The following is a 14557-nucleotide window of genomic DNA, read 5'->3' as shown; positions in this document are numbered from 1 at the left end:
CTTGAGAACAGATCAACAAGAATATCTGTTCGTTCTGTGCCTTCCCAAAATAGTCAAGAAAGTCTGTTCTGGAAAACCTACTCTGGCACTTTTTTTTTAAACATGAAGTATGTTGTAAGGCAACCTACCAAAAAAAATTAATTGCTTTGTATGTGGTACCTGAAACTCCTGTTTTTACACTGTAGTAGTTGGTAATGCAATAGTGTGTGCAGTTATATGCACGGCCCCACTTCTGACACTCTTTTAAATGTTGAGAATGTAGTACTTTAGCAATGGCAGAGTGTTTGTACAGAGAGTAAAGCATACCTGGAAATGACGACAAGTGACCAACTAATTGAGAGGTTTGGTAGTTGACAAGCCATGAGCGGAGCAGGATCTGATAATTGAGGGTATATTAGTACCTTGAAATCAATCCCTGTTGAGTTTAACCTAACTGGTTTGCTCATGTTCTTCAAGGAAGAACAACCTGCCAACCCTACTTGGTTTGGCCTACACATAACTCTGTTCCCAATCTATACTCAGTGCCCTCAGGGTATCTAGACATTGCTGTGCCAGTGTGGCCCACTTCCCAACAACAAAAAAGTGAAACTTCAGTGCATAGGCTTCCACTTAAAACTTGTGCATGGCTATGTAACCGGTAATTTAACAATAACAATGAGAGTTTGTACACAAGAGGTTTACTTCAGAGGAACAGTGCTCACTGCATAAGTGTTCTTGATGAATGATAGACCTGCAACATTCATCTTTTGTTCTTCGTATATTATTTGCAGGTAAAGTCTTAACCAACAACTGTAAGGAGTTTACCTGTTTTTGAGCTAATTTGTGTTTGAGACTGTCAGCAGTGCTTGTGTTGAAGAAAGAGTAAAAGTGATTTTAAAATGCCATAGATAATAATATTGATTAAAAGCCCAGCTCCAGTCACAGCTTGATATTCTGATTTGTTGAATATTTTGTTTTCCACAGAAACATGATAAAATCATTCTACACTGCCAGCCTGTTATACGATGTCCTTACCGTGTTCGGGGAGCTCACTGAAGAGGCAAGTATAATGTTGAAATACTTCATCCTGAAATGCATTGTGTGCGGTGATTAAGGGTTAAATCTTGCATCGCAGCCGATGATAGTGTGGGACTCCTAACTAGGAAGTTAGGATTTGAATCTTTAGCCCAAAGGACATTTGCATTTAAAGAGTAACTTTTATATTGTTGCATTTATATAGCGCCATCCGTGTTCTCAGGACATCTCAAACTGCTTCACAGCCATTGAATTACTTTTGAAGTGCAGTCACTGTTGTTATCCAGGCAGCTGTTGCAGTCAATTTACACACAAACCACAAAGGGCCCACAAACCTTAGTGAAATGAATGACCCGTTAATCTGTTTTGGTGGTGCTCATTGACCTTGAAATTTCCTTTTTGGGGAAAGGCTTTGCTAAACCTTTATAAATTACTAGTTCGGCTTCAGCTGGAGTATTGTGTCCAATTCTGGGCATCACACTTTAGGAAGGATGTCATGGCCTTGGAGCGGATACAGAGGAGATTTACTAGAATGGTACCAGGGATGAGGGACTTCAGTTACGTGGAGAGACTGGAGATGCTGGGATTGTTCTCCTCAGAGCAGCGAAGGTTAAGGGGAGATTTAATAGAGGCCTTCAAAATCATGAAGGGTTTTGACAGAGTAGATAGGGAGAAACTGTTTCCACTGGCAGAAGAGTCGGTAACCAGAGGACACAGATTTACGGTAATTGGCAAAAGAGCCAGAGGTAAGATGAGAATTTTTTTAATGCAGCAAGTTATGATCTGGAATCCACTGCCTGAAAAGTTGGTGGAAGCAGATTCAGTAGTAACTTTCAAAAGGGAATTGGATAAATACTTGAAGGGGAGAAAATTGCAGGGCTATGGGGATAGAGCAGGGGAGTGGGACTAATTGGGAAGCTCTTTCAAAGAGCCGGCACAGGCATGATGGGCCGAATGGTTCTAAAGTGGAGACTGTTTTTGGAAATTTGAGGAGAGGGGACAAAGTAGAAATCCCATCCTAAATCACGGGAAGTTTGCCTCCTGGCTAATCGTCCTGTGGGGGTGTCTCTGAGGACTGTCCTAAGTAGAGAGGATTTTTAGTTGGCGGTGGAAAGGAGGAAACATCATTGCCATTATCTTTTGTTTAAAGATCTCTTCTTTCACTGCAGCAAGCTCTATAATAATGGGAAATTGCAATGCATTTACAAAACTGAATAGATCCGTGACAGGAAATTCTGCAAGTGAAGTTCAACAAGCTTGAAAATTAATCTGTTCATTTTAGAAAAAAGGAAGTGTTGGAGGTGAGCCTCTCTTGAGCTAGCATCTGGTGCAAGATCACGTTTCCACTTGCTGTTGTGTGTCAGGAACAGTGCATGGTGCAAATAGGTACCCTAAGCAAGGAAAAAAGGGGATGGTGAGATACAATTGCGCACTGCTATGATGCTTGTGTTGTATCGAATCATAGAAGCTTACAGAAAAGGCATCGTCAATTTGGCCTGGGATGATAACTAGCAGGTAATCACCATCTCAAACAAGAGAAACCCCCGCCAACAACTCTTGACTTTCAACAGTACCACTGTAACTGAGTCCCCCACTAACAACATCTCAGGGGCCACCATTGACGAGGAGCTGAATTAGATCAGTCATATCAACACCATGGCTACAAGAGCTGGGCAGAGGCTGGGTCCTCTGCGATAAGTGGCTCACCTCCTGACCCCTCAAAGCTTCTCCACCATCTACAAGGCTTACAACAGGAGTGTGACGGCATACTCAGCTCTCATTTGGATGGATGCAGCTGCAACAATACTCACAGTTCAATACTGTACAAGATAGAGCAGTTCACTTCATTGGTATCCCTGTCTCCGGAGTCGATATCAACCCCCTGCTCCACCACTGTTGCACAGTGGCTGCGGTATATATACGATCTACAGGATGCACTGCAGCAACTTACCAAGGTTACTTCAACAGCATCTCCCTTGCCTGTGACCTCTACTATTGAAAAGGAGGAGACGAGCAATGTTGTGGGAATACCATTGGCTCTTAAGTTCTCCTCCACGTTGCACACCATTCTGCCTTGAACATACATGTCCATTCCTTCATTATCACTGGGTCAGTATCCTGAAAATCTCTGTCTAACATCATTGTGGGTGCACCATCATCACAAGGATTGCAGCAGTTCCAAAATGTACACCAGCACCTTCTCAGGGTCACTGGGGATGGACAATAAATGCAGCCTTAACAGTGTCATCTACATCCCGAGAACAAGTAAATAAATGTCCACCTTTTTGCTAAAACAATCCCATTGCCTCGCTCTTGTGTCTTCCTTTGCTGCAAATATTTAATCATTTTTCTCTTAAGATGCAGTGGTCTCTGCCTCAACCGCTACCTGTGGGAAAGCATTCCATGTTGCAGCAACCCTCTACATAAAAACATTTCTCTTAACCTCACTCTCTTAGTGACAATGTTAAATTCATGACCCTCCGTCACTGATTTCCCAACCAGTGGAAATAGTCTTTCCCTATTCACCTTATCAAAGTCCTTCATTTTATAACTTCTATTAAATCTTCTCTCTCTGCTGTACTCCACCCAAAATAGTCTCTCTGGTCTCTCCTTGTATCCCTGGCATTATTGTGGTGAATCTGTTCTCTACACTCTATGGTGTTAATACCCTTTTTATAATAAGTGGCCAAAAACTGAACACGGTACTCTAACTGTGGTCTAACCATTATCTTGTACAACTATAACATTACTTCTTTGCTCTCTATTTATAAAACTCAAAATTCTATTATCCTTTTTTGTGGTTTCATCTACCTTCATTCTCACTTTCAGGGAATGATATATTTGAACCTTTTGGTTTCTGTTTATCCCCACACTTCAGTGTAGTTCCATGAAATGTTAATGCCCATGATTGTTTTTCCTCTCAAAAGTTATTACCCCACACTTAACAATGCTACATTGCACTGCCGCTTTCTGCCCATTCAGCTGACCTGTTTGTATCCTCCTGAGGTCCTTTACAGTCATTCCTCACAGTTTGCCAAACTCCCTACTTTTGCGTCATCAGCAAATTTTGAGATTGTGTTCCCCATATGCAAGTCCAAATCATCCATGTGTATCGAGAACAAAAGGCTTAGCACTGGCCCCTGGGGTACATCACTTCCAACCCCTCTCCCATCTCAGCAATACCTATTAATCCTAGCCTTTGGTTTCCTGTCTCAACCAACTTTCTATCCAAGCTGCTGCATTTCCTGTTGCACCTTGCACCTGAATTTTTCCAACAAACCTCTTGTGAGACACCTTATTGAATGCCTCCTGAAAATTCACATACTCCATGCCTCCATACGGCATGCCCCTTGTCCATCTAATGGGTCACTTCCTCAAAACACCGTATTAAAATTGTCAAGCACAACATTCCTTTAACAAGCCTGTACTGGCTGTGCTTGATTAACTGATGCAATTCCGAATGCTTGCTGATTTTATTGTGTACTTGCTTTCCCACTAATGGCAGTTTAGAAATTAAATAGGTTCAAGGTTAGGGAGTCCTCCTTAATTGCCTGTCACCAGCTAAGTCATAGAACTCAAAAGTACGTCACTGTTAGAAATTGTAAGGAAAATCAAAACTCATATTTACACAGCATCTGTGTGGAAATTGCAGAAAGATTAATTTAAAATCAATTTTGAGAGCTGATGTGCAATGTTTTATGAAGGCTCATAGTATTTTAAAAGTAATATTCTGTAGTTTTATGGATTTAAAAAATATATATTACTTTGAAACACTGCCATAGTAGACTGAGAAAAAGAACACTGTCTCAAGCGTTCAGCTGAGGCTGGTAACTTGCCAGATCTCCATGTGTTTTTCCTGCCCTGCATTTCATTGCTGTAAACTCTCTTAATGTGATGCAACATGGCCCAACACAAAATGAAGGTGGCCCAGTAAAATAAACTTTAAAGGGGTGGGGGGGGGGGTAAGGAAATGAACATGCAAGGGTGCTATATAAGCAAGGATGCATCGGCGTGCCAACATGCTGCACCGTGCATTCTTTGCATTCACGATGCGCACACGCTCATGGCAAATTCTGGACTTCGAGCGGGCCATCAGATAATCACCGAATGGAGGCTGCATGCTTTTTGAGACGGAGAGAAAACAAGCCATCAGGGGGCATGCTAACCCCTGGCTGAGTCTCACTGACTTAGCACTTAGATGAGGGATAATCTTACTGCTTAGCATGGGAGTGCATTTGCATCTTGGACTTGACTGGGTGTGTGGACTTGGAGGGAGAGAACCTGAAGAAAAGGATTTGTTTTATAAAGGCGGTAGTGTTTCTGCATGGGTTTGATAAAAATGCAAAAACAAAGATCAGCTATTTGTAATAGGAATAGCCTCTGGTGACTTGTTCCCTTTCACAGCTATTTCCTTCCCCAATACTGTGATAAGCAGCCCCTGGACTCCCATATAGATGTAATCAGCACAATAAGTTGCTTTGGGTTATTGCAGATATTTTTTCCCTTGTCAGCATTTATTTTACGAAACAGCAAATAAAGAGAAAGAAAGACCTGCATTTATAAAGCGCCTTTCACGACATCAGGACGTCCCAAAGCACTTTACAGTCGATGAAATACTTTTGAAGTGTAGTCACTGATGAACTGTAGGAAACATGGCAGCCAAGTTGCGCACAGCAAGATCCCACAAACAGCAGTGAGGTAAATGACCAGATAAATATCGGCCAAGACACCTTGGCAAACTCCCCCTGCTCTTATTTGAAAAAGTGCCGTGGGATCTTTTACATCCACCTGAGAGGGCAGTGGCCAACATTTACCCTTCCTCCAACGTCACTAAAACAGATTATCTGGTCATTATCACGTTGCTGTTTGTGGGACCTTACTGTGTGCAATTTGGCTGCCACATTTCCTAAATTACAACAGTGACTACGCTTGAAAAGTACTTTGTTGGCTGTAAAGGGCTTTGGGACGTCCTGAGGTCATGAAGGGCGCTATATAAATGCAAGTTTGTTCTTTGAATGGGCAAACAGGCTTGAGGGGCTGGATAGCCTACTCCAGTTCCTATATTCAATCTTCCGAAGTGACATGGGATGTTTCGTTCCAGTAAAAGCACTAAATGAGTGCAAGTTTTTTGTTCGAGGTCCGTGTCTGAATACAACACAGTACAGCAAAGAGCCTGTTTTGTGCTGGTGGAGAAATGTTTTGTGTTCTTCTGTAGCAGTGATCTTTTAGTTTTGTAGAAAAGTATCTGAGGCAAGGTCTGTTAATCAGGCTCACTGTGCAACGTTAGCCGGTGACAATGGGCCTTCAGATTATTGTGCGACTACTCTGCCCTTTACAAATACATGCGTGATTGACATTTGGAAATGAGGTTACCCATGTAAGTAGGACTTTCAACACAAGGTTGTTCAGCATGATCAGTCAGTTGGCATTGTGCATATTCTGAGACACTGACCTACAAATCTATTTTAACTGACAGAAACATTCAACACGCTGTAAATTGGATCCTAATACCTTGTTCAATATTACGATCCATCATTTTTAAATGGATAATTGTTGGAAACAGTTTTGTGGCTTCTTTGTTCTTCATTGTACTTGACCTGATACAGAAATATTGGGATGAAGGGTTATGTCTTATATTAAAAAAAAGACTTGCATTTATATAGCGTCTTTCACGACCTCAGGATGTCCCAAAGCGCTTTACAGGCGTGATGTTGGTTGAAGGATAAATGTTGGCCACTACCGTCTCTGGACGTAAAAGATCCTATAACACTATTCCGAAGAAGAGCAGGGGTGTTCTTCCAGTGTCCTGGCTGATATTTATCCCTCAACCAACATCACTTTAAAAAAAAAACACAGATTATCTGGTCTTTTACCTCATTACTGTTTGTGGGACCTTGCTGTGCGCGTATTGCCTGCTACGTTTCCCTACATTACAACAGCGAATAGAGTTCAAAAGCGGCCACGACTGACACTTTTTGCACTATAGAGTGCCAGAATATGGGTTCACGCCAATAATTCCCTATATTATCATAGTTCCCTAGTGTATTATAGTTTCAGTTGCGTTGTTGACGGGGGGGGTGCTGAACAGAGGCCAGGTGGTTCCCCACAAAAGTGCAGGTGAGTTGCCACGGGGGAATCTCTCAACCTGTGGCGACAAGCAATAGGGTAGCAACTCTAGCGGCCTGGAATCGAGTCTCCAAACAGTTCCCTCAGTCACCCCATCAAAACCTTTCACAATTTTAAATTGATATCCCCCTGCCACTGACTCCCCAACCCAAGGAAACAATCTTTCCCTATTCACCCTATCAAAGCGTTGTTAAATATCTAACTGCTTTCAATTAATATTAAAACTATATGGAGGAACCTTCCTTTCTTTTTAAAGGTAGAAATCCAAAGAGATGTTTTTAAAGGAACTATTGTGAAAGTATTTGGTCAGAGAAGGCTCTTTGCAGCTGTATCCACCAGGTTGTTGCACATTACGCAGCACTGGGGTTCCTGCTGCTACCAGTATAAACCCGCACTCCCTGCTGTCTTTGAGCAGCTGTGACATTAAGAGTCCTCATGAACCGAAGGGTAGATGCCAAGGAAAAAGTGAAGCAACCAAACGAGACGTCGGGTGTTTCGTTTTATAAGGAGTTAATTTAAAGTAAATAGTATGGTGGAATCGAAGATTATTGCAATGGTTAGTGTTATTCGCATGCTAATAAATGTTCATAGGGTGAATGATGGAGCATTTTGTTGCAAGCCTATGAAATGCCCCACCATTCACCCATGAACACATATTCCATTCAGATGTCCAGCTGAGGCACTTCAATTTCAAAAGAAGCATTATTGCCATATTGGGATGTTTCAGGCTGGCACGTTCTATCAAATAACTCACTTTGTGGGGGAGTGGGGAGGGAGTTAGTGGTGGTAAAATGAGCCGGAAATGTGACATTACTCACTGGGTAAAATTTATACTGTGCTTTGAACATTTGTAATTCGTTTATTTTAACTTGATCACTTTTTTAAAAATTGGAATACCGCACTCCATCAAGGAAATTGTATCATTACACACCCCTTTATTGAAAACCCAGTTAAGTGTCTTTCATCACACTTCACTAGATGACAATGCTTCTTTATTGCCAATGTATAATTGTTTTTTGAAGAAAAATTGATTATTGTTTCACAAGAGCAAAACTGAGCCAGATATATCGGTTACTGTTTAATGAAACAGATAAAGGATCCCAGTCCTGTAGCAACATGTTTCTGTAACGCTCCTAATCCGCACAGGAAGTGCATGTCAAAATGAATATCGGGCCTGAAGTAACAGCTGCCAACAAGGTGCCACCAGCATCTCTAGCCTCATGGAAACGTAGGTTTATTAAAGACAATGGGCAAATAGATGTTGAAGCATAGATCATCCAGAGAGAGATTTTTTTTATTATACTCAGGTTAGTGGTGTTTCTGCATAGGTTTTTTCACAGTTTTAGAAAGAAATCTGGAAAGAAAACAATGCCTTACCACATCTCAAAGCCCTTCGCGTAGAAGATGTTACTATTACTGCACTGAAGTGCCAACCTTCTGACACCGAGATGAGAGTGCTACCACTCGACCTTTTGTTAGTTCGACAAAACACAGTAAGATCCCACAAACAGCAATGAGACGAGAGACAGCTAATCTGTTTTGGTGGTGCTGGGACCTTTATTGCCCACCTAAACCATCGAAGCAAGCACACAGAGTTTCTATTTAACGTCTCATCCAAACGACAGCACTTTCGACAGCGCCACGCTTCCCTCAGTACCACGTTGGCGTGTCTGGTTGAGTTCTGTGCGGAGGTCCTGGAGTAGGGCTCAATGGAAGCCTTTTAGCAGTTCAAAAATCACTGATGATGGCACCGAAAACAAGATCTTCACGTTTGCACACGATGAGATTGGAGATGGAGCAAATAAGAAGGAACAGTGCAACCAGATTTGGAAGGTTGTTGATGTTTTGGAAACTGGGCTCCAATGTGGCAAATTTAATTTAATGTAGCTGAATGTCCAGTAATTAATATGGGAGCAAGGAACTCCTCCTTTTGAGAGCAGTGACCGAGGCAGTGAGAAGCCGGACTTTAAGTTGGCTTACTTTATATTTATTTGTCCACGGGGCAGAATTAAACATCTCAGGAAAGATTGAGCAGGCTGGGCCTCTCTGCTCTGGAAAAGGGAAGAGAGAAAGCTTGAAAATTATGAAGGGTTATGATGGGGTGGATGTGGAGAAAATGTTTCCATTTGTGAGTGAGTTCAGAACAGGGGCATATAAATATAAGACAGTCACTAACCGATCAAATCAAGAATTTAGGAGGAACTTCTTTATACACAGGGTGGTGAGAATGTGGAACTCACTGCCACGTGGAGTGGTTGAAGCAGAAAGCATTGACACATTTAAGGGGAGGCTTGATGCATACATGAGGGAGAAGGGAGTAGAGGGATATGGGACTAGAGGTAATTAGTGAGAGGAGGCTCATGTGGAGTATAAACAGTGACACAGACCAGTTGGACTGAATTCATTCAGATCCCCTTCACATTCCAGTTGCCTGGTTGGATTATTTTTGTTACTGTTGTTGCCCCAATGCCCTGATTGAGAGAGGACTTCAAGCTGTAGTTTGGTGGAGCTCACTCCTTTCTCATCTACAAGCCAAAGTTCAGATTATGAAGGTGCAAATAATGCCAAAAAACAACTTCTGGCATTTCTCCCCATACATCCATAACAACACTATAAGTGAGTTAAATCCCTTAACAAGTAAACAGTTGAAGGGAAGGAAATTGGAAGAAAAATCTTAAATTACTGCGATCGGGACTTGGCTTCTATCAACCAAATGTTATCATCTTGGTTTTCAGCCTTATTCCCTTAGTGGTTTCTATAGTAAATCAAAATTCTTAGAGACCTTTTGTGAGTTTGGAAATATTCTGTTTAATCACTTTTTTAGTTGAGTGATCTTGGCCTAATTTTATGTAATCTTTGATCTGCAGGAGCAAATACTTTTAAAGATTGTTGCATGGGGATAAGGGTGGTGAAGAGACAACGGGCGTGATTTTAGCTTGCAGCCGGGAACCCAACGCGTCCGTAGATATTCGCGTGAGGAACCCGGAAGCCAAGTGAGTGCGTCACGATCTGTGATCGCAACTCAATTGAAGGTGAGTATTTGCGCTTCTGGGTTTCCCACATGCCAGGCAGCCAGATTGACAGGAAAGGAGCCGCCAATCGGAGAGGAGGGAGGGAGGGAGATGGAGATCGTGGGCCATGGAAGAGTGGGAGGACGTGGACGACATTGGGCGGGCCTTGGAGAAGATCGGGGTTGGGGGGGACGGGAAGGGTCGGCCGATCGCGGAGTCTGATCACACCAGCTGAGCTTGTTGGGCCTGGATGAAGCACTCCTGCTCATCCTGAGTGCAGTGCATTAAAGGCGCTCACCTCGTGGATCTGGCCCTTTTCACCAGATGTGAATCAGAAGCGTTGGAAAACCCGAACAGATAAGGTTGAATTTGTTCGACGTTTCGAATACACAAAGAATTAAGTGCCTCAACTATCGCAATGAGGTACATTGACCCTTTAAATATCGGCTCGCCGGCTTTAAGTGGGGACGGGACTTCCAGGTTTCTGTTGCGCATGCATCCAAATGCGCCTGGATTAAACCCTGAAGTAGGTGCGTTGGAGCCGGGAAGCAGTCCCGCTCCAAAAATCAACTTTTTACTGCCTGCCCGCCCCCAACCCACCCGTTCTTGAGGTAAAAATTACCCCCAATTTCACCTGATTCTGGAGGAAAGGATTTTGTTACTCTTTTGAATTTCTTGAAGTTCTTCAGAGGACAATTAAACTCCAGAATGTCTGTCATTTAAGACAAAGTTTGCTTGAATTGGTACTAGGGAATATGTTTTTCCATCCATTTAGTCTGATAGCTCTTTTATTCCCCTTTTAAAATCTTTAGTGGGAAGGCACTGGTTCAGCTTGCTCGAAATAACATAATAATAGGAGCAAGAATAGGAATTGCCTTGTGGCAGAGTGTTCTTTTTTTGTATTGACGAAGAATCGTGGCATATTGTATTGACACCAAAGTTGAGGGTAACAGAGATGGTGAGAGAAATTAGTAACTAGCAGGTTAGGTGACAAAAGTGTTGTGTTTTAAAAGCCTTACGTTGTAAGAGGAAGGGAAGACTGATAGGTTAAGGAGTTCATCAGTGTTGAGTTCTTGGGAAAGATTGGGTTTCAGTAGGACCTGGTGCAAAGTGTCTTGATTTAAATGCAGTGAGAATGCAGGGTAAAGGAACTGTGTGTAAAATGGAGTATCTGGGGATTAGGATGAGTATTCACAAAGTTACTATTGATGCACTTACTGGGTTAATTAACGTGTTGGCTTGCACAGGTGGTAACACTCTCACCTCTGAGCTAGTAATTTATTGATTCAAGTCTCACTATAGACTTGAGCCCATAATCTAGGCTGAAACCAGTGCATTACTGAGGTAGTGCTGCATTATTGGAGGTGCCTTTTGGATGAGCCGTTAAACCGTGACTCTGTTTGCTCAGGCCAATCCCATGGCGAAGGAGAGTTGGGAGCCCTCCTGTGTCTTCACCAACATTCCTCCCTCAACCAACACCATCAAAAACACAATAACTAGTCAGTCATCTCATTTGCTGTTTGTGGGACGTTCCTGTGCAAGTTAGCTGCTGTGTTTGTCTACGAAACAGTGACTACCCTTGAAAAATAATCCACTCGATATAAAACACTTTGGATGCCCTGAGGACATGATACAGTGGTCTATGTAATATATATATTCAAGTTTGTTCATTTTTTAATGATTTAGAAGGCATTGAGCAGGATCTACTTTCCTCCGAATCAGATTGGTATCTGAGCCTTTGTATAAAGCTATTGGAGGTATGAGGCTGTTATGGGAACCTTGTATTGCATTTATATTGAAAACGTACCAACATTCAGGATTGAGGCAATCCAGGCTGTCTGATTCATGACTGTTCTTGGAGTTCTTCAGTGAGCAGTCTGCTCTGCATTAGTGGCCCCATAGATAATTTTTTTGATTCAGCATTGTTTACCACCAACATGTTAAGTAACAATTTTAGAACATACCAATTTATTTTGTAGAAACTGGCCTTCAAGAGCTATGGGGCACTTGTTGAGATACAGTGTGGACCTTATTTATTAAACTACATGTCCCTAAAAAAAAAAAATGGGTAATTAACCCAACTGAATTGCTACTTAAATTGGCTAATTATTAGCAGAAGCAGGCCTTGGAAAACTGTCACGCTACCACGTACTTTGTTTTGCTTGAGATGGAAGATTTTTCCATATGGATCATTTCAACCTGCAAACACTGTCTTACTTATTCATTTCTGGACATGCAGCTGTTAATTCTCAACACTGTGACTATATAAAATTTCATTCTCTGCTTTTATCCCTTGGTTTGAATGCTGCCTGGACTGATGGGATGTAACCCCCCTCTGTCTGCTGGCTGTAAGGGCCCAATGTGAAATGAGTTTGGGCCATCTCAATCAGTTTCCAGTGAGCACATGCTTACAGCACAAAACTGCTCTGGCAGTTTAACATCAGTTGTGGGGAAGTCCTAGAGACAGAATGACTGAACACTTGGGCTATATCAGTTGATCAAAGAGAGTCAGCATGGATTTCTGAAGTCATGTCTGGTTAATCTGATTGAATTTTTTTGATGAGATCACTAGCATGGTGAATAGGGAGTATCTATGGATGTTGTCCATATGGACTTCCAGAAGGCATTTGGTAAGTTTCCACACAAGAGATGATTAGCAAAAATGAGAACACATGGAATTGGCGGTAACTTTGTGAAGTGGATCGGTAATTGGCTGGGAAGTAGGAGACGCAGAGTAGGGATAAAGCATTCATACTCTGATTAGTGGGATGTGACAAGTGGTGTTCCCCAGGGGCCTCAGATTTTCACCACACAATGATTTGGACAAAGGACAGAGAGTTGTACATCCAAGTTTGCAGATGACACTAAGGCACAGGAAGTTGTGTGGATAGGAGGAGAAAAATACAAAGGGGCATAGACAAGTGAGTGGGCAAAACTATGGCAGATGGAATTTCAATGTGAGGACATGTGATGTCATCCACTTTGAATCTGAGAAATTCAAATCAGAATATTTTCTTAATAAGAGACTAGTAGCTGTGGAGGAGCAAAGGGATTTAGGTGCCCATGTATACAAATCACTAAAAGCTAGTACACAGATACAAAAAGTCTAATGGAATGTTGGCCTTTATCTCAAAGGGATTAGAATTCAAAAGTGAGCACGTTATGCTTCAGTTGTACAGAGACTTGGTCAGATCCCATTTGAAGTACTGCGTTCAGTTCTGGCCTTGGGAGAAGTGCAGCGTAGATTCACTAGAATTGTACTAGTGCTTAAATGTTAAATTATGGGGACAGGTTTCATAAACTTAGATTGTATTCGCTTGAGTTTAGAAGGTTGAGGGGTGATCTAATCAAGGTATTTAAAATGATTAAGGGATTTGATAGGGTAGATACAGAGAAACTATTTCCTTTGGTGCAGGAATCTGGAAAAGTGGGGCACAACCTTAAAATTAGAGCTTGGCTGTTTAGGAGTGAAATCAAGTAGCATTGTTTTACACACAGGTCATGGAAATCTAGATCTCGCTCTCTCTCTCTCTCTCTCTCTCTCTCTCTCTCTCTCTCTCTTTTTCTTCCGCCCCCCCCACCCCCCCAAAAAAAGGCTGTGGATGCTGGGCCAATTGAAATTTTCACGGCTGAGATTGATAAATTTTTGTTGGGTAAGGGTAATGAGGGATATGGAACAAAGGTGGGTAAATGGAGTTGAGGGACAGATCAGCCACAGTCTAAATGAATGGTGGAACAAGCTCCAGGGGCCATGTTTCTATGAGAAAGCAACACTGTACCCAAAACCTTTCATAGGACAACAACCTGACCCAGAAAGAAAGAACTTACATTTACCTTTCATGTCTTCAGGATGTACCAAAGCACTTCACAGCCAAATAATTGTTTTTGAAATATAGTCACTGTTGTAATGAGGCAAATGTGACCTCCAATTTGTGCGCAGCAAGGTCCCACAAACAGCAATGGCCAGTTGATCTGTTTTAGTGGTATTGGTTGAGTGATAAAAGTTGGCTAGGTCATTGGGAGAACTTCCTGCTCCTCTTCACAGTGCCACGCGATCTTTCATTTCCACACGAATAGGCAAACAGGCCCTTGGCTTAACATCTCAACCGGAAGACTGCATCACCAACAGTGCAGCACCCCCTCTGAACTGCACTGAAATGTCAGCTTAGTTTATGTGCTCAAGTCTCTGGAGTGGGGCTTCAACCCACAACCTTCTTACTCCAAGACAAGAGTGCCATGAACTGAGCCAATCTGACCCTGTGATACACTTGGTAAATGTGAAAGGTTTTCAGAGACGCTGTTCCCCATTGGGCTATTCCTGAGACTACCTGACCACCCATGAGACAGCCACCAGCAACAGCTGAATGTGTTAATGTATATTCTTGCACGTACCCACTGAGCAAAAC

General features: G+C 42.3%; 1 protein-coding gene across 3 annotated transcripts in view; it reads left to right on the top strand.

Annotated features, from left to right (window-relative positions):
- Positions 1-14557, top strand: part of vta1 (vesicle (multivesicular body) trafficking 1) — a 137915-nt gene that overhangs the window by 82137 nt on the left and 41221 nt on the right. For all 3 annotated transcript variants that reach the window (XM_067988560.1, XM_067988558.1, XM_067988559.1), the window contains exon 4: positions 964-1039. In XM_067988560.1, coding sequence (XP_067844661.1) covers positions 964-1039 — 76 coding nt within the window. The remainder of the gene's footprint in view (positions 1-963; positions 1040-14557) is intronic.

This window comes from Heptranchias perlo, chromosome 8 (genome assembly GCF_035084215.1).
Source record: "Heptranchias perlo isolate sHepPer1 chromosome 8, sHepPer1.hap1, whole genome shotgun sequence".
NCBI classification, from domain to species: Eukaryota; Metazoa; Chordata; class Chondrichthyes; order Hexanchiformes; family Hexanchidae; genus Heptranchias; species Heptranchias perlo.
Note: the sequence above shows the minus strand (reverse complement) of the source record. Positions and strands in the feature narration are given on the sequence as shown.